Source organism: Eschrichtius robustus, chromosome 1, assembly GCF_028021215.1.
Source record: "Eschrichtius robustus isolate mEscRob2 chromosome 1, mEscRob2.pri, whole genome shotgun sequence".
NCBI lineage: Eukaryota > Metazoa > Chordata > Mammalia > Artiodactyla > Eschrichtiidae > Eschrichtius > Eschrichtius robustus.
In genome coordinates this window covers 151072837-151096988 of record NC_090824.1, presented here as the reverse complement: position 1 = coordinate 151096988, position 24152 = coordinate 151072837, and the positions used below count along the sequence as shown (strand labels likewise).

Sequence of the window (24152 nt, the reverse complement as noted above, 5' to 3'; positions counted from 1 at the left end):
AGATAAATGTTTGGAAAAAAAACCAACAAAAACCCAAAAACTGTCCCGTCTTACACACACACACACACACACACACATACACACAAAAACCCTTTTCTCAGTATTTAAATTCATAAGGGGGCTTCTCTACAGTGATTGAAACTGGTATCACAAAATAAATTAAAAGAAAACTACATATAATACCTTCTTAATTAATTTTTTCTTTTTTTCATTTTTTTTTTTAAGGGAAAAACTATGGGACAGAGACTAGAGAAAATAGTGGGACTGAAACTACTGACAAGCAAAAAAGCACTACAAACTTTCTTTTTTGTGTTTAATCTCCAGTCACAACTAGCAATCATTATATTGTAGCTTTGTTCTTACTCATAATTTAAACATTTCCATCCCAGAAGCAACTCTTGTGCTGTCATCACTCTGGTGAGAAGTGCTAAAAACTAAACAAAACAAGACCCCCGGGCCCCGAGGACGCGGCTTCCTGGCCGAGGAACAGCGCGCCTGCGCCAGGGCTCCTGTCCCCTGGAGGGGAGCACCGGGCTTCGGCCCCGCGGCGCCTGCGCTGTCCCGCGCTGGCAGCGGGCTGGCCGGCTCCCCGAGGATACTGCCCCTGTGCCCTACTCCCCGCCGGTGCCAGGGGGTCCCTGGGGAGTCTCTAGTTCTAAGGACAGGGAGGTCGGTCTGGAGGGTGGTGGCGGGAAGCCGCAGGTGGGCCCACTGGAGCGCGCTCGGCTGCACCCCTGGACTCAGCAGCTGTTTTCCATGGGATGGAAGGGTTAAATATCCATTAAAAACAAAATAGTAATCCAAATGCCTAGTGTCTGCAGTTAAAACTGCTGTTGTACCCAAGAATTAAAAAAATAGATATATGTGTGTCACAACCAAAACAAAGGCAAGGGAAAGAGAAGGTGAGACTTTTCAACAATGATGAATATAAACACTGAACAAGGATGTGCGAAATATTTAACCTTTTTTTCTGACCTGAGTTTGTATCATGTCTTGCACTGTAACAGACTCAAATGCTGTGTGAGAGCAGGCTGGGGAGAGAGGGTCCAGGGCAGGCGCCCCGCCTTCTCTCCACCTGCTCCCCTCACCAGCCTCGTGCCCACAGAGCCTATGGGGTAGAATAGAACTAACGGGGCAGGGGGAGCGGGGAGGGGTATGTATTTATAAAAAGGCATCAAACAGTTCATGGCAAATTATGTTATATAAGTATCAATTACTGGGAAAAGAGGAAGAAAGTCACGCACTCTAGTACAAAGCATAAGAAGTTTCTTGGAGTGAGCAGAGAGGGAAGAGGGTAGACCTGAAGGTTTTCATAGATTAAATCCACAAAGATAAAGAACAAAAAAAATAGCAGCTTTTTTTTTTTTTTTCTGTACAGACGTATAGATGAATATCTGAACCGTAAAAAAGTTATAAAAGTGACATTAAAGACGATGTGTATGCAAATGTTTCATGGTCTGACATAGAACTGTAAGACCCATGAAGAAGTCCTAGTAACAGAGAAAATGTCAACAAAGCTTAGAATGCTTGAATCCATTTACTGCTTTTCTTCGTACTGTTGTTGTGGTATTTGAATTTCTTTCCTTGCAAACTTGCATAAACAGTTGGGCTGAGTCCCTGGATACCCCTTCCCATCTGTGTTCTTGGGGGCCAGGTGGGGAGCTGGGGCGGGGACAGGAGACTGGCACGTGGACGACCTTTACTCAAAGCCTGTCTTCCAGGCTCCCGACAGGGCCTGTTTCCTCCAGAATTCCTGGGGGCTAGAAGGTGTGGGTGCAGAAGGGGGAGCAGGGAAGCCATCTTCACTGAGAGGAAGTCTCATTCTGTCCAGTTCCCCCAAATAATAACCTCGTCAAAAGCAATCAGACCTGTGTGAATGTGAGACTTGAAAAGAACACCAGGGGACGATCGGATGGAGGGCATCACCAGCGTGGCTCTTAACGAGTGACTAGCTACCATGCTCGCTCAGGCCTCTGGAAACAAAAGAACAGTGCGGGGACGGTGAGGGAGAAAGTTCGGGGTTTTGGCAGAATTTGGCAGCGTTAACATGGTAACAACCTTGGATGAACGATGGCCCTTTGTAAATTTCGTATGTCCCTAAAAATGTTAAAGATACGGTTAAAAAAATCCTGTCTCAACGTGTTTTATAAAGACCTATGGTGACCGGCAGGTGTGTTCAGGGGGGCCATGGAGGGACAGACGTTGCCTCAATCCAATACAAAGGGCGTCCCGGCTGGGCTTGCAGCAAATGTGTTTCCATCATGAAGCAGAAAGGAAGAGAAAGGTGAGAGAGAGAGGGAGAGAGAGACAGGGAGAGAGAGGAGACTTGATTCTCAAGTGTTCTGTTGCTATTAAGTGTTGTCATTAAGGTTCTTAAAGGCCCATGTCAGTTAAGGGTTTGGGTAGGGAAATAAAAAGCTGCTTGCATATTGAAAAAAGGAACATCCCAAATGTGTTTACTGCAGAGAAGCCGTCTCCCGTGGGCAGCAATGGCAGTTCTGAAGATCCACTGAGGTACAGGAGGCTGTGAATAGATTGTTAAAACTCTCCCCCCCACCCGCCGCCGTGTGCGCACGTTACTGTTTGCACGGATCGGGATCCAGGATCAGCAGGTCGAGGACTGGGGCAGAGGCAAGGCCCGCTCCTTCTTGCGGCCCCCGTTCATGTGCGCATAAGGCTGTCTCTCGTCGAAGCTGGCTCGAAGGACCAGCACGCCAGGGCCCGGACCGTTCTCGGCCTTGTGTCCTGAGTGTCTGTCGGGCAGCGGCAGGGAGGACGAGGAGGCCGAGGGGTCCAGGGGGACACTCTCCATGTTCTCCGGCTCTAGGTCCAGCTCCTCTGGCTCAGGCGGCTTGTTCTCCTCGCTGTAGTAGAAGGAGACCTCCCGGAAGCCGGGCTCCATCTCGTCCTTGATGCTGCTGATGATCTCCAGGAAGGAAGGCCTCATCTTGGGGTTGTACTGCCAGCACATGCGCATCAGTTCAAACCTGAGGGGAAGACAGACAGAGATGGGCCCAGCCTGGAAGGGGGCCGCGGCTGAGCGGCCCCGTGGCTACTTGCTGTGTGTGTCTTCCCCACCTACACGTGTACAGCAAGTGTGCCAAAGCAGTTCTGCTGCCTGTCTGGGCCTCTGGCTTTCTATCTTGATGGCGCAAGTAGCCTTCAGCTTCTCCTGACTTACGTCCACCAATGCAGTCACTTCATCCAGACCCAGGACCCAGGACCCTCCGCGATACAAAACCCAAACTCTCACTTCCTGAGAAGGGCAAATACAGGTTCCACACAAGTCTGCTATTACAGGTATTATTTACATAAAAAACAAACCAGCTTTCTATTTGAAGCATCTCTTGCAGCCACTGATTAAACATTATTTCCAGAATTAGAATGCAAGAAACCTCTGATTTCTCACTAATAAGGTTGAGCAGTGATCACAGCTTTCCCCACAGTGATCTCTCCTTCACTTCCACCCATGCTATTTCTACGCTTCCTCCTGGTGGCAGGGGACCACTGGCAGAGAACTGAGGACAGGCAGTGCCAGGCAGCATGGCTGCAAGACAGAAGGGGCACACGACCCACGTCTGGCGCCAGGGCTCAGGCTGCTCACTGCATGCCCTGGGGCGGCAGAGCCGCCCTGGGAGCCAGGCTGCCCTGAACCCAATGAGAGGCCCAGTGGGGCCCTGAGCCAGATGCCAACAAGCCAGCAGGGAGAGCCTGGTGGCAGACTCCCTGCACAGGCCTGGGGCAGGCAGAGAGGGCACCTGGGCTGCAGCCCCTGGGAAGCCCTCAGAGTCACGTGGCCACAGGGAGAAACCTGGCATCGGACCCAAGCCCCCAGAACAGGAGGCTGCACCAGAAAAGCAGGGTGCTGCCGGGACAGCCAGGAAAGGCCCAGGCTCTGACAAGGTTCAGAATGGCCGCAGGAGGAGGGGTCCTTCTTATTAACCTGGAACGCAGAGTGGTCCAGCCAAGTAGACCGCTGGCGCACAAAGGAGGTGGCTGAGCAAAGGTCCAGGCTGGCCAGAGTGTGGAGAAGGTTCCGAGAAGGGACCGGCCAGCAGCCCTTTCTCAAAAAGACCAAAGTGCCTTCCCTTCCACTTCTCTTCTCGCCAGAAAATTCCATTCTATGTTTTGTTTTAAAACTTCTGGCTAATGAGATAGTTCTCAATAAAAATGGTCAATGGAACTCCCCACATCTAGGAAGCTCAAAGCACCCCAAACTGGCTTCCAGCCTCTGTCAGGCTGACACTTGACAGAGCAACTGCCTAAGTCTGGCCCCAGGGGAAGTTCCAAGGAGAGAAAGCCTGTGGGGACAGGAAAACTCCCGTGTCGATCCGCCAGCTACCTTGAAAGATGTGGGAAAATGGTGTCAGGTCAAGTCAGAGGGAAGAGGATGTGACCTTGAGGGAGGGTGGGAATGGGAGAGAGGCCTGCTGCCAGCTTTTGTAAATCAAGTTTTATTGGAACAGAAACACTGTTTGTTTACATATGATCTACGGCTGCTTTCAAACCACAACTACGAGTTGAACAGTTGAGATGGTTTGGCCTGCAAGCCCGAAATATTTACCATGTGGGCCTTTACAGAAAAAGCTTGTCACCCCTGCTCTAGCGGAAAAAGAATTAGACAAAACATGAAGACTGACTAGTTCTTTCCCCTCCCAACTGAATCACCTACACTAGGTCACAGCACTAACCACATGGTAGTTAATGAATGCTCTCGGTAGTGTTACGGGTGTAAATGGCTTTACTCTTCACGAGCCTGGGAAGGTGTGTATCATATTATAGCCCCATTTTATAGATGAGGAAGTGGAAGTACCAAGAGATTACATAATTTGTCCAAGGTCCCCAAACGAGTGAGGGTGGAGCAGGGATGGAGTTCTCGTGAATGATGTGCTTACACTTTGAACAACACCGACCTCAGAAAGAGGAATTTTCTCTCAACCTAAACAAGAGAAACCACAGTCCTGCCTGGAGGCTCTCCCTCTCCTGGCCATCCATCGACAGTCACAGGTGTCATGCGGGCTTTGCAGATAAACTGGCAGCTTGTCCTTGGGTCACATGGTAAACAAGCCTCCTTCCATATCCCCCCCCACCAAAGAAAAAAGGGCCATAAATACATGAAATCCCTCTCCACGGCTTGGCTGCAATTTCCTCTCTGGCCGACTGACTTATCCCTGAATAGAAGCACAGCCAGGGCCAAGGACACGTGATGTGCCCTGGCTCCGTGCCCCTTGGCCTGGGGCTGAGAAGGTGCCACCAGCAGGGGAGGCATGTGAGTGACATCAGCACAAACAAACCACGTGGCACCACTTTTAAACCATTCCAGAGTCACGGCCCTTCCACTGCTGCCCATAAAAGGAAGTCTTTTTACTCTGTGGGATTCAAGACCTTGTTTACACTATCTCCACAAGAAAACTTTCCAGTAGACTTTAGAAGGATTTATGAGCTGATAAAACTCCTCTTTAAAAAAGCACATTTTTTACAACTGGTCAGCTCTGGGGAGCTGGAGTCGTCCTTTACTGAACGCCTGCATCGGAGGTGTGCGTGCACGCAGCCTTCACCTGGGGCAGGGGCAGGAGCAGACGGAGCTGCTGCCCTCGTGTGACCCCGGAGGCCGGGTGATGGTCTCATCCCGCTCACTGTCTCCTCCCCATCCCCGGCCCTGCTGTGTGCGGGCAGGCTGCAATCACGGGCCGAGCGGCCTAGGGCAGCCCAGCACCTAAGTGCTGGCACAGCCTCAGTCCGGGTGAGGACTGTCACGACAACGAGCCCACATTCCAGAGAGGACCTGCAGGGCTCATCTGCACCCGCTCTTCCCCTCCTGGCAGCCCTGAACAGCCAGGACTGTCTTATGACCACTTCTCAGCCAGGAGGGGCAGTGGGACAGGGGCCTGCCTGACCGCTCACCCCACGCTACTCTGTTTTGGGGCAGAGATCTAAGGCAGGACCCGTGCACCAGGGAAAAGCCCACTGCAGGCTAACTGGGCATGAGTGCCATTCCTGACTGTTTGGATCCCACTCAAGCACTGGATTCCCACAAAACTGGCCCAGGATTCCCGACAATGTGGGGGCTTTAATCAGCGACAGGGAAAAACCATGTTTGAAAACTGCAAATCAACCAAAGTCTACTGAGTTTGTTTCAGACTCATCCGTGAGTTGATGACTCTCTGGGCTAAAAAGTTCAAATTCCTTTCTGAACGCTGTACACTGAAGGCCTCCCTGGCAGAGGGTCTTGATGTGTGACACTGTCAAAGTCCCACCCGCAGAGAACATGGTCCATGCTCAGCGCGCACCTCTGCTCCAGCCCGTGTCCCAGCATCAGAGTCCCGCCCTTCCAGTCACCGGACCTGCTGAGAGTGCGGGCCGCTCCCCACAGTCCCAGCTCTGGGCTGGAGCAGTCAGCACTCACTCAGAGGGGCTCAAGGACATTGGTGGTGTGAGTATGGAGACCTGTGTGCAAGAGAAGGTTAAGGACAAGCTTTGTTGTCGATCTAAAATACGGATCCACCATTGAACCACAAGCCGGATCTGTCTCATGCCACTTGCTGATCGATTCACACTGAATCTCAGGGTTGAGACCCATGGGCCTAGACACTCTGCAGCCTGGACCATGGTACCTTTCCTCTAAAGCTGTGCACCCTGTTCCACTGAGGGGATCAGAACTGTTGGCTACTGGGGAAGAGCCAGCTTCATCTGTTCCCGGGCATCGCCGAGCAATGATGCTGGGCTGAGGTCCACCAGCAGCCCCTGCACACCCCACCCCCTGTTACCCTATGGGTGCCATTCACACCTCTGGAACTGAAGCACACAACCTCTCTCCCACATGGAGGTCCAGCATGGCTTTCAGGCAACTCCCGAGGGCTCAGTGATCCTGCTCTCCTCTGAGAGAAACAACAGTCCATTCTTTCATTTTTTGTAATAAAAGAACCCCTCTCTCAGAACACGTCTTCCTTACCTAAGCTCATCAATAAATTCACAAGGACAATACAGACACTCCTTATAAAACTGACTTGCCTCCTTTCACTTTGTTCTTTTCTTAGAAGGGAGAAAATTTACTAAGGGGGTTCTAGATGGCGAGGAAGAAATGCCTCCTGAATTATACACTTAATATGCCAGAGTAACCTCTCCATGTAAATTTCCTTGTCACTCTATGCTGGGAACAGGAAGTATGCTGCCTTTCCCATGGCAGGGGGTTGCTTCCCAGGCATATTAAATTAATATTAAATCTCCAGTCACCTGGGGGCAGATCAACTTCAAGAGTCCCACAAATTTCTCAGAGACAATGTTTATTCAAGTCAAAGAGAAAGCTCAAAAACAGTACCTCTCCTCCCACCATCCCCAAACCACACGAACAAAGCACACACCTGCTTTCTTGGACTGTTTCTATGCTTGCTAAAATACCACCACTTCTAGTGTTAGACTCTTCTGGCACTGGACACGCTCAGGCCAATTCAGTGGGCATCACTCCTCAAACTCTGTTACTTATATTTTTGCTCAGAAGGAAGGTTGTTCTTCTAATGGGCTGACATGAATACAGTGGCTGCACTGTTCAAAGTGGAGGGCAGTCACCTGTGAGGGGGGCAGTCATCAGTAGGGTGTGGTGGCTGGCCTCTGACACCCCAGTGGTCCTCACTTCCTGGTGTCCACGCCTCACATAATCTCCTTTCACATCAAATAAGGCTGCCCGTTAGCCCATATGAGGTTGTGGACACCGTGGAGCGTGACTTCCAGGCCACAAAGAACACTGTGGCTTCTGCTCTGCTGTGGGAGCAATTGCTCTGGGGTAGGGGAGGCACGCTGTAGGCCCGCGGGCCAAATCTGGCCAGCTGTCTAATTTTGTAAGGCCTATGAGCTAAGGATGGCTTTTATATTTGTAAATGGTTGAAAAAAAATCAAAGAAGAGTAATATTTTGTGACAAAATGAAAGCTATGTGAAATTCAAATTTCAGTATCCAGAAATAAAGTTTTCTTGGAGCACGGCCACACTTGTTCCTGTGATGTCTCTGGCTGCTCTTGTACAACGGCAGAGTTGAGTAGCTGCAGTTGAGATCGTAGGGGCCCGCAGAGCTGAAAATATTTACTATCTGTCCTTTTGGAGAAAACGTTTTCTGAGCCCTGCTCTAGAAGAAGCCAGCTGCATGGCACGACGACACTCAAGCAGCGTCACAGAGGAACTAAGGCCTCACGTGGCAACTGGTGGCGTGAGTTCTCCATCTTGGAAGTGGATCCCAGCCCTGGTCAAGCCTTCAGATGACTGCAGCCCCGGCTGCCAGCCAGACTGTGACCTCAGGAGACCCCCGGCCAGAGCCAGCCAGCTAAGCTGCTCCTGGATCCCTGACCTCCAGAAACTCTTTGAGATAATAAATGCTTATTGTTGTCTTAAACTGTTAGGTTTCGGGTAATGTTATATGGAAATAAAAGAAACTAACACAGGTGGAGAGAGGGAGAGTTTCCACCAGGGGAAAGAAAATGCATTAAGTGGCCATGTGGATCTCTTCCATCTTTGGGTCCTGAAGTCCGAAGAGGCTGTACTAGGGAGTCTGTTGGTGAGGGATCCAGGACGCCCACTGCCCCCTTATGCACAGCCCTCTGAGGAGTGGAGCTTCCTCTCATGCGTGGGTGTATCCTGTGCCCCACGTCCCGGACACATGCAGGTTTCCTAGTCCGGGCCCATGCTCAGATGATCAATGGGTACTCCCACCCCAACACACACACACACACACACACACACACACACACACACTCTCTCTCTCTCTCTCGTACAGACACACACGCTCTCACACACTCACACACACTCACACACACACACACTGTCACACACTCACACACACTCGCACAAACACACACACTCATAGACACTCTCACACACACTCTCATACACACACACTCACACATACACTCACACACACTCTCATACACACTCACACTCTCACACACACTCTCTCACACACCCACACTCACACACACTCACACATACACACTCACACACACTCTCATACACACACTCTCACACTCACACACACACACTCTCACATTCACACACACTCTCTCTCTCAGACTCACACATACACACACACTCTGAGGCAAAGATGTTCCCTTTCCTGCAGCATTCTCTGGCCTCTTTCCTAATTCCATGCAAGATGTCCCTGGGATAGAACAGGCTTTGGCTGAGTAAATGCTCAGAGGCAGCAGTTAAAGAGCAGGATACCCAGCTAATGTACCCCTGAAGCAGCAGCGCAGTCAGAGCCAGGAGAACAAGTTCCACCCCCACTCCCCACCCCCGCCCTCTACCTGGAGCTTAGGGATTCAGTCTTGGAAGCTACACTAAAAGTGCTTTAAAAAAACCCCGAAAACCTTGGTTTATTGACAGGACAATGGTTTCTGCTTCCCAGGCTGAGGCAGTCAGATTCTAAGACAGTCCCCAAGATTCCCTCCCCTGGTGTAAACGCCCTGTATGATCCCCTCACTTGAGTGGGAGGGACTTGTGAATGTGATGAGATTTCACTCCTCCATTTAGGTTTCTAATAATTGACTCTAAGTTAATCAGAAGGGAGATTATCCTGGGTGGATGTGACTTAATCAGGTAAAAAAAAAAAAAAAAGTCAAAAAGCAGCAGAGAGATTCTCTTGCTGGCCCTGAAGAAGAAAGCTGCTTTGTTGTGAGAAGGCCAGTGGAGGGGAAGTATGGCAAGGACTGGGAGCTGAAAGCTAGCCAAGACCCTGGGACCTCAGTCCTACAGCCACAAGGGGCTGACTCCTGCCAACAACCTGAAGGGGCCTGCGAGAGGGAGGCTCCATGAGCCTCAGATGTTCGCAGCTCGGGCTGACATCTTGATCTCAACCTCATCAGACTGAGCAGAGGAGCCAGCACTCCCATTTCCTGATCCATGGAAACCTTGGGAGACCAAATGAACAGAGCTTTCCTGGCTGTTGGGGCCGATTTCCCCGGTACCCACTCGACGTGGCGTCTGACTCACATCTGTAAATCACCCCACCATGACGGGGCCCTGCCCAAGTCAGTGCTCACTCAAGGCTGGTGCGCGGGTAGGTGGCAGATCTGGGCAGAGCCTTCCACAGACATGGAGACAGCCCAATAGCTCCTCTGGGGTCCTTCCCAGTGTGAGGCCAAATCTGTCCTGAAAAGCACTTCTGGAAAATTCCTGCATTGGTCTTGAAGTATTTGTGGTAGCCTACCTTCTACCTATTGGGATCCAGAAGAATCTTGAGCCCTGCCTTAATGTGCATGTCGAAAGCAAGTCCACTGCTCCCCATCTGTACCTGTCTGCACCTGATGACCCAACCACAGCACACCTGCACATCCTCACACCTTCAGCAGCTCTGACCTAAACTGACAGAGGGGCTTCTTCTAAGAACACTGAGCAGGGAGGCCCACGAGGCATCATGGACTGTTTCCCGTTATCTGACAGATCTCAGGAACAGAAAGCTACATGCCAGGGCTGTGCCTGCCGGGAGGCCCCCTGACCGCCTCTAGGTCGGCACAGCCACTGGAGGAGGCTGCTGAGAGCCTGCCACTCACAGGCCTTTTATGACTTTTGTAAACACTTAACAGGAGAGAAACATGGGGGGACCTCAGGTGGTGGCAGCATCCTGGAACCGCCTGCAAAAGGAGGTCTGAGGTCCACAGGCCTGGAGGAGCCCTGCTGATGGCTGGGGAGTAGCCTGGGACTGTGGCTTAAGAGTAATCAGTGTCATGTTGCTACATTTTCTTAAAAAAACTCTGCCTGGAGAAGACCAGCAGGGATTGCTTTGGTCAAGTATTTCACAAAGACATTTGGCCTGAGAAACCACAATGCAAACTGCAAATCCGAACCCCAGGATTAAGGAAGATGGGGCAGGATTAAGGCACTTGCCCAAAGGGACAGGTTCTTTCCATTAGGATAAACCCTCTTCTTAACTGCTCTGGTCATCCCAGCACCCGCGGGGGCCAGAGGGACCCAGCATATACATACAGCATGTCAGGACAGTTGTCCGGCTTGTCCAGAAGGCCGCCCTCCATGACGAAGCGAAGGACTTGCTCATTGGACAGGCCCTGGTATGGCTGCTCGGCCAGCGTGGCGATCTCCCAGAGGACGACCCCGAAGGACCTACAGGGAGAAAAGAAGCGTGAGGTGCTCGGAAAGGGGTGGACAGAGCCACACAGCCCTCTCCCTTTGGGCGACTGAGCGCATGTCAGGCAGTGAGCCAGGCCCTGGGCTAAGTGTGGAACATCCATCCTCATGTGTCGTAGAGTCGATGCAGCCCTGGTGGCACAGCTCTGCCAGCTGAGGGGAGGGAGTGTTCAGGGCCCTTGAACAGCCAGCGAGCACGTGATCTCCAATGGGAGCCCCAGGCAAGCTGAGTTCAGGTCCCAGCCCCAGCCAGGACCCTGCAGGGCAGCGTCTCCCTAATGTGCTTTATACCACCAATAATCGAATGCTGGTCCCCAGGCCCGGCTGGGACAGTGATTTAGTGCAAATCCCTGGGACTAAATGCATCCTGGGACAAGCAAGCTGTTCAACAAGCTCTCCGTTTTGAAACTTCTCTACGCAGGAACCCCTGGTTGAGTTTTTAACGCCTATGGATGCCTGGGCCCCCGACTGATTTCACTGGTCTGGGGTGGGGGCCTGGGCCTTGGGGTGTCGAAAAGCTCAGTGGGGATCTTACAGGTCCAGGAGGGCCTGGGGAGACGAGGGGCTCAGCCTCACAGGTGGGGGACAGAGAGGGGCGGCACTGGCTGGGGTGGGGCTCGTGCACTAGGAAGAATCCTTAGGCCCAGAGTTTAGCCAAGGTGGGGGGAAGGGGGTGGCCGAGGAACCAAGTCAGCAAGGGGAGCAGGGAGCGATTCCGCCTCGCATGCGCTTCTGCCTGTAGGTTAGAAGATCCTACTACTGGAAAACAAACTAAAATAGGTATACACATACACAGAAATTTCAGACTGAGGATGTTAAAAAAAGGCAGTGCTGTAATCTGCAAAATAAAGATGGCTTCCCAGCATACATCACCGTCTTTCACAAATTCTCCACGGTCTATTTGCCTTTCCATTCGGTTCATTTCCAAAGATTAAAGCCTGCCGCTTGGCCAGCCCGAGGGGCTTCCTGGACCTTCCGCAGGCCAGGGGTGTGGGCAAAGCCGCACTGAAAATTCTGGGGCGGCGCTTCCTGCCCAGAGCTCTGCGGATCCTGGCCAAGCCGAGCCAGGAGGGCCGCGGACTTTGTATCAGAATGTTTTACTCGATGCTTCAGCTCCTTTCCATGAACAAAAGGGTTTTGTACAAATTGATGCTGAGAGCAGATGTCAGACATAAATATTTAGAATCTTAGCCCTCAGAGGACCGACCCACCCAAGATCCTTTTGAACCTCAGTGACCGAGAAATAGTCTTGGTATTGCACGAGAGACCTAGGAAAGCTGAAGGCCCGGAGGCCCAAATGCAGTGTTCGCAGGCCCAGCCGAGGGCAGTGGGCTCCCCCGTCAACCTGGGCTGGGGGATCTCCGCAGACTGAATTGGCCTGGTCACCTAGGTCGCTGCCTCAGAGGCCATGGCTCCCAACTCCACCTCTGAAATGCAGTACCCAACTGACGGCAGACCTGGCCTGAGAAATAACCTGAAAATGCAGTTTCGCCCAGCCCCACGTCCCCCCGCCCCCGCCCCACACGCTCCTCGGCTGTGCCAGCTGCTGTCAGGCGGCCAGCGCCCACCAGACGGCGCCCGTGCTGACCACTTAGCGCCTATTGCCCCACTCCAAGCTCTGGGTTACTGTGGATCCTTGACCTTAATGCGTCTCAACTCTGTCTCGCCACCCTGATATTGCCAAATGTCTCCTAGGAGACGCCATCAACCCTGTGGAGAACCACTGCTAGTGTAACATCACTAAAATGAGAACCACAACTCTAGTATAAAGTCAGAAGCTCATGCGTTTAGCTTCTCTCATAAGTGAATCAAATAAACTCTTCAGAAATTAAAAAGTGTTTCCCAGCGGGTTTGGGGCAGTCGAGGAAAAAAATATTAACTTTCTTAGAGAATGCCACTTTCCTTTGTAGAGGAGGGGAAAAAAAATCCTTTTCTTCTGTCCTGCTCAGTTCTCGGCTGGGGCTCTGTATCAAAAGACAGATTAACAAGAGAAAGGGTACAGATTTTTTAAATATAAGTTTTACACGACACAGGAGCCTTCATAAGGAAATGAAGACCCAACAAAGTAGTAAAACCTAAGCATTTTTTATATTCGTTTTGATGAAGAGCACAAAGTCATGGAAAAAGGTGACAGGACAGAAGGATATGAGCAAAGGGTACAGTGAACTGGGGAAACCCAGCAAGACTTGTTAGTCCAGATTCCTCTTGGTGTCTTAGGAAATAAGGATGCTTCTTTCCTCCAGGGCATATAAGGGTCATAAGCCTGCTTCAGGGGAAGGTCAGAGAGTCCTTCCTGCAAATTCCACTTCTCGACTCCTTCAGCTTAAAAGAGTCAACATGCCAACGACAAACTCCTACAGTAGAGCACAGGGAACTAACTATATTCAATAGCACGCCGAGGTCATCCTTCCCACACCTCCTCAGATAACCCCCACAGCTTGCCCGTGCAGGCTCAGACCTGCCCAAAGGTCTGCTCCCCTCCTTTCGTCCTCCCAGCACATCCTCAGCGCAGATGGTCGCCCTTGCCTGGCCCACAGGAGGCCTCCTTTTTGGCACCAAAGTCTTACTCAGAGGAGCTTCACACTCTAGCTTAATGTGAACTTCTTCAAACACGGCTCTAGGTCACTCTCCGGCTCAGAAGCCTCTCCTCACAGAGCCTGCAGAATTAGTCCCAAACCCCTAACACAAGAGCCAAGGCCTCACTTGAGCTCTCTTCAGCCTAACTCCCCCGAGGAAGTCCCACCATCCTCCACACGCACTAAGCGCTTCCCACCACCGTGGTTTCCCCCAGTGTTCCCACCACCAAGAGCCCACTTCCTCACTGTTCGGAAGGTGACAGTCCATACTTCAGGGTGCCCCACAACTCCCGCTCTTCGGGGAAGGGGTCTGTGATCCCAGCCTGTCAGGGTCGCTTCCTGTTCTCTACAAGACTTCATCCCTCAGGGACAATCACCATGTCTCTAGGCACCCTGGTTCTTGCACGTGCTGAGCACTGTGCCTGGGCCATGCCAGGTCCTCATGATCACACACACGAAAGAACACAGAAGGTGACAGAGCCGGCTCTCCACCACAAAGGCTTTCCCTGGAGTGACTCTGGTTTGATGTCAGTGTCACCTGTCTGTGAGGGCCACTTAGTGCTGGCGTCCTTCACAGGACACGACTAGCCGAGTTCAACCATTTTTCTGCCCCAAGGTATGGAGGCTAAAGCATCTCTACCCAACGCCAACGTTCCTCCCTGTCATCACCAGTTGTCACGGGGCCATTTAAACATCTACTGAGGTTCTGCAGACATCCCCAAACAGACCTTACCTCACAGATGGAGTAGCTAAAGCCCACAGATACCCCATGGTTTGACCAAGGCCACAGAGCCAGAGACACTGAGAAATATGCAACGCCTGCATGTTTTTCAGAGCAGGTCATTTACAATGTGGCACTGGCATTTAATGCCTCATACAAAACCAAGCTTTGAATTTTATGGATTTAATCTTTAAGCATTAGATAAATGCCTTTGTGTGAAGTCTTTTCTAATTACGAGCAATGGGGTTGTTTTCCCAAGTAAGGGACAACTTGGTGTGAGACTCACTTCAATTCCAGTGCTGGTTAAAGTCAGCATTCAATAATTACACCTCCTCGGGCTTCCCTGGCGGCACAGTAGTTGAGAATCTGCCTGCCAATGCAGGGGACACAGGTTCGAGCCCTGGTCTGGGGGGATCCCACATGCCGCGGAGCAACTAGGCCCGTGAGCCACAGCTACCGAGCCTGCGCGTCTGGAGCTTGTGCTCCGCAACAAGAGAGGGCGCGATAGTGAGAGGCCCGCGCACCCCGATGAAGAGTGGCCCCCGCTTCCCGCAACTAGAGAAAGCCCTTGCACAGAAACGAAGACCCAACACAGCCAAAAATAAATAAATAAATAAATAATAAAAATAAAGGAATTCCTTTAAAAAAATAAATAAATAATTACACCTCCTCATACCAGGACGGGATATGTCAATGTCCCACCCACCAGCAAATCGAAACCTACAGAGATATCCACATTTCCTGCTGATGTGAATTCGCCACTGAAGAACCAAATAACTCTAGGAGGGAGCAACCAGCCCTGGATATTTGTGGCCATTTGGAAAGCTTCTCGGTAAGTCAAGAAATGAAGACTGTTGTAGGGTGATTCAGTTGCCCAGGAAGGGAACACACATTCAAGCCATGGATTTCCCCCTCCCCAGTCCTGTGCCTGGTTCCCTCCATGCCTGGAGGGCACACCTGTGTCTTCTAACCCAAAGGAACCATTTGCAGGGACACAGTGCTACAAGGGAGCTATAAGAGGAACAAGGACAGTGCCCAAGGGCCTGGGAATAATGTCTCCAAGGATAGCAGGAAAACCTAAAGATATTCCACCTAGAGAAAAGAGACCACTTCCTTGTGACTCCAAGGCCTGTCTTGTCAAAAACAGAGCAGGGTGTGCAACCGTGCTACAGAGAAGGGCCAACGGGGTGTCAGCAAGAGGCCGACTTAAGCATAGCATGAGAAAGACCTGCAAAACCCAAGGATGTCTTAAGGATTAGGGCTGTCTGTCTTTATGAGAGAGGAATTAGCAGTCCCTGGAAATATGTGAGCAGAAGCTCAAAAACCAGCTGTCAAAGACGCTGTAGATGGGGTTTGGGGACTGGTCCCGACCTCAGAATATCTTCTGATCCTAAAATTCTAGGGTATCTTCTGCAAAGTCAAATACAATTCTTTGTATTTCTTTCTAGACTTTAACTATTTAGGGATGACTGTTTTGTACCATTGAATACACTCAGAAATGATTTTCATTCCTTCAAGAGGGAGCACTTTAGATCCTGGGGAGCTGAGAAGCCTTCCATATTCTCCATTGTCCTAGCCTACCCACCTTACCAGTGTTATCCTCAAAGGCTATGTTAAAAAAAAAAACTAAAGCACTGTCAAAGCCTGAACATGGAATGGAATGAATATGAAATCCCTACTCTTGTTTATATATATTTTTTCTTACTGGTTCATAATGTCTACGTCATCAAATGGGAGAAAAATGGCAATGAATACCCTTTACTGCTGCTTGTTGCAATTGCTGCTAACCAGAATTTGGTAAACTTAGCCTGTGAGATATTAACAACTCTAGTTTTATCTTCCTGCCCTGCCTCTGTTTTCCCTGGCTCTCGTGGTTTTCTATTTTACTGCACTGTAAGCTGACCTCAAAGTTGTTGGAAGCATGGATCCTAGAATAAACAGATGCGGGTGTGGACCCAGGCCTGTCCTCTCCCCATCATCTCTATATCTAAAAATGGTGTTGAACACTTTGATTTGACTGTGAAGAGGGAACCATCTTGAATAGGCTGATTGCAAAACAGACCTCACACTTGAGCTCAAGAAGAAATCATGCTTTGCTGGGTCACATTCAAATGCTATTTCCAATTCGCACCTGTCTTCAAAATAGGATCCAAGGCCCTTGATCCCAAGGTTCACGAGGTTAAAAAAAAAAATGAAGTCGGTCACTATTTAAATAGCTCCTCTCCTCTATGTGGTCATCCCTACAGTTGGAGTAAACAACTACCATTTCTGTAACACACCAGCAATGGGATCTCCTGAGAGGACAGCCAAGAAACTAGCTGACGTTCTAGAAGGTAGACGTGCCAGGGCCTTCGCCTGCCAAGAACCTCAATTGTATTTCAGAACCTGACCACCTCTCCACAATGTTGCTGAGGAGCCACAATAAACAATACTATCAAAAGGCCTCTGCATCCGCAGCTGATGCACCTTCTACCCCAAGATACGTCCATGACTAAGGGAGACATTTTGCTTTCCACACCATCCCTGGGTCAACAACGATAGGTGCCCACTGGAAGAGGACAGACAGCAGATGGAACCAATAGGAAAACACATCAAGACTCATAAGCTTTGGGTCTAAAATAAGCACTGTCTGCAATCTGAAGGTTTAATTAGGTGAAGCAACCCCCTCCCCAAACACACACATATGCACACGCGTGCGCGCACACACGTCGCATCTATTTATTGCGAAAGAAAATGAGAGAAGGCAGGTGGGGGAGAAGCAGAAAGAGGTAAAATTTTCTGGCTTGTCCCCATACCCTAGCCCCTGGTGGTGTGTCTCCAGGCCTCCCAACCACTCGGTGAGCAGCTAAGCATTGAAAGAAATGTTGGTCCCACAAATTCTTTAGATCCCACAAGTGCCCACTGACAACAGGAACACGTCAGTGATGAGGGGGTGGCCCCCATCACACTGAGTCAAAGCTGGAAAGGGGTAACAATGAACAGAAAACAGGAGGAAAGGAAAGGACTCGTGGGGGCCGGGGGCTGGCGTTACAGGAAAGGTCTCTCGTACCAGACGTCAGAGTGCGTGGTGAAGACTCCATCCTTGAGGGACTCGGGGGACATCCAGCGCACAGGCAGCAGCCCCTTCCCTCCCTTCCGGTAATAGTCGGTCTCATAGATGTCTCTCGTCATCCCAAAATCTGTGAGGAGGAGAGGAGGCACGAGAGTTACCCCGTGTGAATAATGTCGGGGGAGAAGCTAAGAGGCACAGTGACGTCTCAGAGGAGGGTCCTGTGCCCACAGCCAAGTCCAAGGGCAAACTGGCTTTAGGTAGGCCGACATCCATGCTGCCACCTGATGAGGCAGAAACTGTAGGGGAGGACCGGTGAGTCACATGACAAGCAAATGCCCAGAAATCTCTGCCTTTAAATATATTTACAATGTGATTCTTTTAAGAAGGTAGCTCCCTCATTGCATTTAAAATGAGAGGCATCTTACAAATCATCAGGACCCATAGTTTACCAGGAAAATATGTACTGAGTAGAGCAAAGGTCATTTGTATGCGGTTTAAAAACATGATCAAATAGCCAGGAGCATGTTGACTTTTATTTACTTGGTAACACTGCCTCATTATCAGAGGAAAGAAAGTAGTTTCACCATCTAATAAGGGGGAAAATATTGAGAGTACCAATTCACGATGAAAAAAGTACACAGTAAGATGCCTATGAGATGGTATTTACTAGGCCCCTGAAGCTATTACTCAATAATGTTTTTCAACATAATACTCCCACTCATTTTTGAAAATGTCTTCCATTTTCCATGTCTCTAGAAGATGTCACATAATTATGTTTGATGGCAGGCTTGCTTTATAATCCTAAATTATTGCTTCTTTGTCAGATTTTGATTTTCCACTCAATCATGTAACCTTTTCTTACAGGGACTCTTCCGTTCTCCTTCCCAGGAGAAAGGGCTGCTCTCCTTTTTAAAATGTTCATTTATGTCTCTAACTCTGCCACAAAGAGGTAAGGCTACAAAGCAAACACAGAGAACAAAGTTCCTTGGACGTTAATCAACATAAATTCCTTGTACTGTGCTAACGGCCATCGAATTGCCTCTGGTAAAATTGCTTGTCATATTTGTAATCCATAGGACACTGGGCATTAGAAAAACATTTTTGAATCCTAGCGAAGAATAAAAACGAAGTGCTAAAGTCTTATCTCCAAACTATCCAGTGACATGCAAATAGAGGATTTGCTTTTCCTTGCACAAAAAGGAAAGACAGAAATCCCAGAAAAATAGCACAGACTATTTCTTCCTTAACCCAAAAGAAAAATTTCAAATTTTAGGAAGAAAAAACACAGTACAAAGAAAACATCACTATAAATATGCCACATGGTTAAATAGCAAATAGAGTCCTTGCTGATTTGGACTGCCAATGGCAAGTGGCACAAAAATGGCTCTCCCGCAGTGAGGGCGAGCAGGGAAGTAAAGGAGCAGGAACTGAGTTAGGCCACAGACACTAACGTTTCCGTTTCCGAGGACCTGCCCACACCCAGCACGTATGTGCCTGGTGCTTTCCTGCACCGAGTCTTTCCCAGCATCTCATGGCTCTCTTACAGCATCATCCCCATTTCAGACGTCAAGAAATTGGGGCTCACAGAACTTAAAGACACTTGCCGCAAGCCTCAAGTCTGTTAGTGGCAGAACCGGGATTTAGTTTAGTTAGTGACTGCCTGGCTCTGCAGCTGGGGAAGGGGGCCGGTTGGCATCTCTGTGGGAACAATCTGAGTCCTCGCTGAGAAGGGAAGGGGAGGGAGCAGGGTACACAGAGGAAGCCCAGGCAGCAGCCATAGGGGCTCTTCCCTGAGAGCCCCAGGGCAAGACAACCTCAGACTTTCAGGGGTGTCAAATGTGTGGATGCCTCAAAGGGCCAACCCCGGGACACACGGAATAACTGATGGCCAAGGATATTTGCTATACAATATGGCTCCATCCATTACCTCTAGCTCCTACAAATGAAAGATAAAGATGCCCATCCCCACTTGGGAAACCATTCTAGAGGGGATACTCATTGTTCACCAAAGGGCCAAAATATTCATTCAAAATCATTGTTAAAAAAACCCCAAAAACACCGCTAAAGGAAGGCGAGCACTTCCAGAACAGACAGTTCAAGAGCTAGACAAAGAGGTTTAAATAGTTTCTGGATGTAAAGTCTTCCTGTAGCTTCTCAGGATAAATATTTAGCATTTTTCTAAGACATCATCATCTCATAGTGGGAAGAGCAGGTGGTTCCCACGCAGCCCTGATGTTTTATGTGTTTTATCAGGCAGATTCAAGGACCAAAGTAAAATCCAAACCTAAAGTCCGAAATAAATTCCTCACCAGTGACCAGAAATATAATCCACCCCACTTTTCTGGTGTTACAGTGGGTGGTGGCAACAAAGGGTCTAAGGAGGAGTTTAGTTAGCTAATAAGTAAGGGTTGCAATAAAGATCAAGAGCTCCGAGGTTGACCAGCTCAGGTGTGAACCCCAGAAAGCAGCGGTCTTCCCTCATCCTGTAACCACTCCTGCTCTGTGCACGGGCTTCACCATCGGGGACCTCACCTCTTAGAAAACGCCATGGACCCCTTGTTGTTGTGAGGCAGACAATGTTCCTTGTAAGCTGGAAAACCGGAGGACATACTGGTAGTATGGAGGGCAACTTTTAGGTACAAGTCAAAATCACCTGAGGACACTGTCTCAACTATTTCTGGAAACAATGCTTAGAACTGTTCTGCCAAGAAATGCCTCAAGTGCCAGTAGAGGCAACCTCAGGGACCACGGCCTCAGCTCACCCTTGGCCACTGCCTGGACCACTGCGCCCATGCATTATCAGGATTAGAGCCAGGCTGGCTGGGTTTGTGACTATTGACTGGACACAATCACATTATTCCCAAGAGTAAGACTCTGCAGTCACGGGATGCATCGGAAAACCTCTCCACAGGCAGGCTAATGCCCACTTGGCCCCTAAAACATGTGCGAGTTTAGTTCTTGCTCAGATCTGGAAAGCTAAGGACACACCTCCGATTTTGACTGTGAAATCTTCGGCCACCATGCAGTTCCGGGCAGCGAGGTCTCTGTGGACAAACTTATTGGCGTTGAGGTATGCCATGCCATCTGCAATCTCTCCAGCCATCTGGATCATTTTGCTTAGGCTGGGAGGTGCTAGGACTGGATTATTCTGTTGGAGATTAAAAAAAAAAAATCCATGTGAGAATTTAGGAATTTTTCCCTCCCCGTGTTCTTTCACGGTTTGCAAATCCACCTTTATTCAATCTGAGCACCACAGGTCATTCTGCTAAGAAACCAGGAGTGGCTCAGAAGGAGGCCATGGCACTTGCCCTCTGACCACATCACAAAGCTGCAGAGAGAAGCACCTATTAGCACAACTTGGGACCAGCATCTTCGATTTTGGGTGGGGCCAACATCATTTAAAGTGAAACCAGCAATTTTTGATATTAGAAATTCTGGATATTCAAATTCCAATTAGTGTATGTGTTCCTTTTATTTCTACAATCCAACTCCATACAGGGAAAAGGAGGGAGAGGACATTACAAAGGCCATGTGAAAATAAGCAAACGGGTTTCTTGAATGGACACTGGATGTGTTATTTCCTATGTTAAATTATTTAATCCTTTTCTTTCCCTTCAACTTTCTTCTAAAGTACAAAACCATCAAGATTAATTTGTTCACCTTACAGAGTGGCATTCCTTGGATTATTATTTTCTGTGGGTGCTGAGGAAAGCAAGCCCTTGACAGTTCATTTAAGTCCAGCAGAAGCTTATTCTGGAGGGGACCAATGTCCAACAGTGACAGGTAACACGGATAAACGTTTCCTCTTTGCAGAGAAGGGCAACATACCGACTTCAGAATTGAGAAGAAATACCCCCAAATAATAAATCCATTTAGAAAAGTTTTATATAAAATGTGTGTCCAAGCCTCTTTATCCTAAAAGAAAGTGTGGAAACCAGTCAGCACCCCCAGTTTAGATGCTGACCACCTCTTGTTTGTGTGAGTTCAACAGACCTTACCTCAGTTTCCCTGACTACAGAGCATCTGTCACAACACGGCAAAGCCATCCTGCTCTGACAGGTCCCACACGTCCCCTTCCCAGCTCAAACCCTGCGCCACAGGAAGAACACGTCTGGGCTTTAGGATCAGACAGTCTGGCCTCCTGCCTGGGCTCTTTCACATGGGATCGAGGCGGGGTCACTGCTGGGAGGATGACCTGGGACCATGCATGGCAAGTGTCCGCCAGTGCCTGGCCAAGGTCCATGCCCAGGGAATGCTGGTTTCGCCCAGTGAGGTGCTAGTTTCTGCCCCAAAGCTAGGAGCAGCATAACAACTCTCCAAGTACTTGGGGGTTGGTTCCCTACACTTGAATTTTGAAGCTACTATCAGGACTGTCTGTGGTGATTTAAAATCCTCATTACTGAGTTGCCTGGGGAAGTGATGTGATGACCCGAAGGATAAGCCAAAACTACCCCCTTCCTTTACAAAGGGGCCTTGTTTAGAGGAGCCTTTTTCCCTCAGGACCTAACATTCCCTTTAACCTTTTCAGGGCTTTAGATATGCATGGTACACCAGGAAATCGGCAGGTAAAATGTTAACTTTATGCTCATAATACTTAAGTTGTGGAATATTAAGTTAGGCGCTTATTAGAAGTGGCGCTTCATAATATTAATATGAAAAACAGAATCAAAAAAAGGAACCTGGTTTTAAGTATTGAAGGAGAGGGCTGACATTCTGTCAGTCATGGTGCTAATACTGCCATTCTTTCAGACATCTTAGAAAACAGAAATATTTAACTTGCTTAGAACCACTTAAGACGCGTATACACAAGCATTCCCATTTAGTGAGGGAAGTGAATGAATCTTCACTGGGGGAAGATGCCAAGTAGAGTATAATGAAACCACAGGACAAGCATACGTATTTTTATACTTGACATGGGTTAGAAAGAACAACTTTAAATCTGACAAATCTAAAAGTGAATTTTGGGGGGGCTTCCCTGGTGGCGCAGTGGTTAAGAATCCGCCTGCCAATGCAGGGGACACGGGTTCGAGCCCTGGTCCGGGAGGATCCCACATGCCACGGAGCAACTAAGCCCGTGCGCCACAACTACTGAGCATGTGCTCTAGAGCCTGCGTGCCACAACTCCTGAAGCCCGGGCACCTAGAGCCTGTGCTCTGCAACAAGAGAAGCCACCGCAATGAGAAGCCCGCACACCGCAACGAAGAGTAGCCCCTGCTCACTGCCACTAGAGAAAGCCCGTGCACAGCAACAAAGACCCAATGCAGCCAAAAATAAATAAATTAAATAAATAAATTTTTTTTTAAAAAAAGTTAATTTTTGATCTGAAAAGGACTTTAGTAGTCATCTTGTCCAACCCTCTTATTTTACACATAAGGAAACCAAGGCCCAGAGCCTGAAGCAGCCACCTGAGGATGCAGACAGGTAGTGGCAGAGCCAGGACTAGGGCTATGTGTTGCAAATTTTTATTCTGTGCCTGAAACTGGGGACGAAGGAAGTAAGTGCTTCAGACTTTTCAGAGGTGCCTTAAATGAATCTGATAAGAGACATACTGCCACATCTCCAGTCACCCAGCTGATGAAGCTTTTCTCCTTCGTGCTGGCTTATGTATTACAAAGTGAGCTGGGAAAAGGCACTAAGATCCAGGGGAGCTAGGGACCCACGCTGGGCAGAGCAGAGGGTGGGTGTGTTGCAAACCGCCCTGCTCGGGGCCTCAGTCCACACTGGGCCTCGCGGCCCTTGCAGAACCACACGCATCATCTGCTGTGAGTAAAGGAAGCCACATGTGAACAAGTGCTTGGAACAAAAATTAAGGAACTACTACTTGGGAGATGATTAAGTTGCCAATTAAAAGAAGAAAACAAAAGATTAAGCTCAAACAGAGAAAGGCTACAGACATTCAAGAAGGGTAGAGAAAGGGGAGGATCCAAGGCACAAAAGCAGACTCAGAGCTTCCTCAACAGGCAGCAAAGTCAGGGTCCAAGTGAGGACTTGAGACCCACCAAGGCAGCCAAGTGAAAGGCAGATGTTGCTGGTGTCACTTCTAAGTGTTTATCTCCCAGTTTACTCTTAAAAGTCGTTCCTCCAAATGTTACAAAGCTGGGTTCACGGGGAGACACCAGGGTAACACAAATTGATATTTTTTTCATACTAAGTAGAGATGATTGTGCAGCTGAGGTGATGATCATTCAGAAGCTCAAGCAAGACACTGATTAGGGATAAAGCCTGAAATGTGGATGCAGGGCTTGAGAAATGGGGCTCCCCCGGCTCAAAGGCTCAGACTGCCCACAGGAGGGGAAGGGGCACACGTCGGGTGGGGGCCTGTGAGTGAGTGGGTGTCTGCGCACAGAGCTGGGAGGGAAAACACCCGGCACAAGAATCAAGTCAACCTGACAGTGAACTCTGACAAAAACGACACTGAGCTACACTGGGTCTGGGATGGACAGGAAACATAATGGGCTAGATGGGGATCCACTAAGAACCAAACAAGAGAAAGCTGGTCCAGGAGAGAAGGCAGTGGAGGAGACAGGCACTCCTGGCTGGGGTGGGGGGCAGGAAAGGCTCCAGGGAGGGAGCAGCGTGGACATGGTCTGTGGGTGGGAGTCAGGGAGAGACGGTGGTGGAGGAGGTGACTGGGGGTGGAGGGAATGATGTAGCAGCAAAATCACACAGGGGTTTGAG

General features: G+C 49.5%; 1 protein-coding gene across 2 annotated transcripts in view; it reads right to left on the bottom strand.

The window, feature by feature from the left end:
* Positions 1-2434: 2434 nt before the first annotated feature.
* Positions 2435-24152, bottom strand: part of IGF1R (insulin like growth factor 1 receptor) — a 298964-nt gene continuing 277246 nt past the window's right edge. For both annotated transcript variants that reach the window (XM_068557027.1, XM_068557036.1), the window contains exons 18-21: positions 20463-20622; positions 17472-17601; positions 10967-11101; positions 2435-2987 (exon numbers count right to left, since the gene is read on the bottom strand). In XM_068557027.1, the coding sequence (XP_068413128.1) occupies positions 2606-2987; positions 10967-11101; positions 17472-17601; positions 20463-20622 (807 nt within the window). In that variant the 3' untranslated portion in view covers positions 2435-2605. The remainder of the gene's footprint in view (positions 2988-10966; positions 11102-17471; positions 17602-20462; positions 20623-24152) is intronic.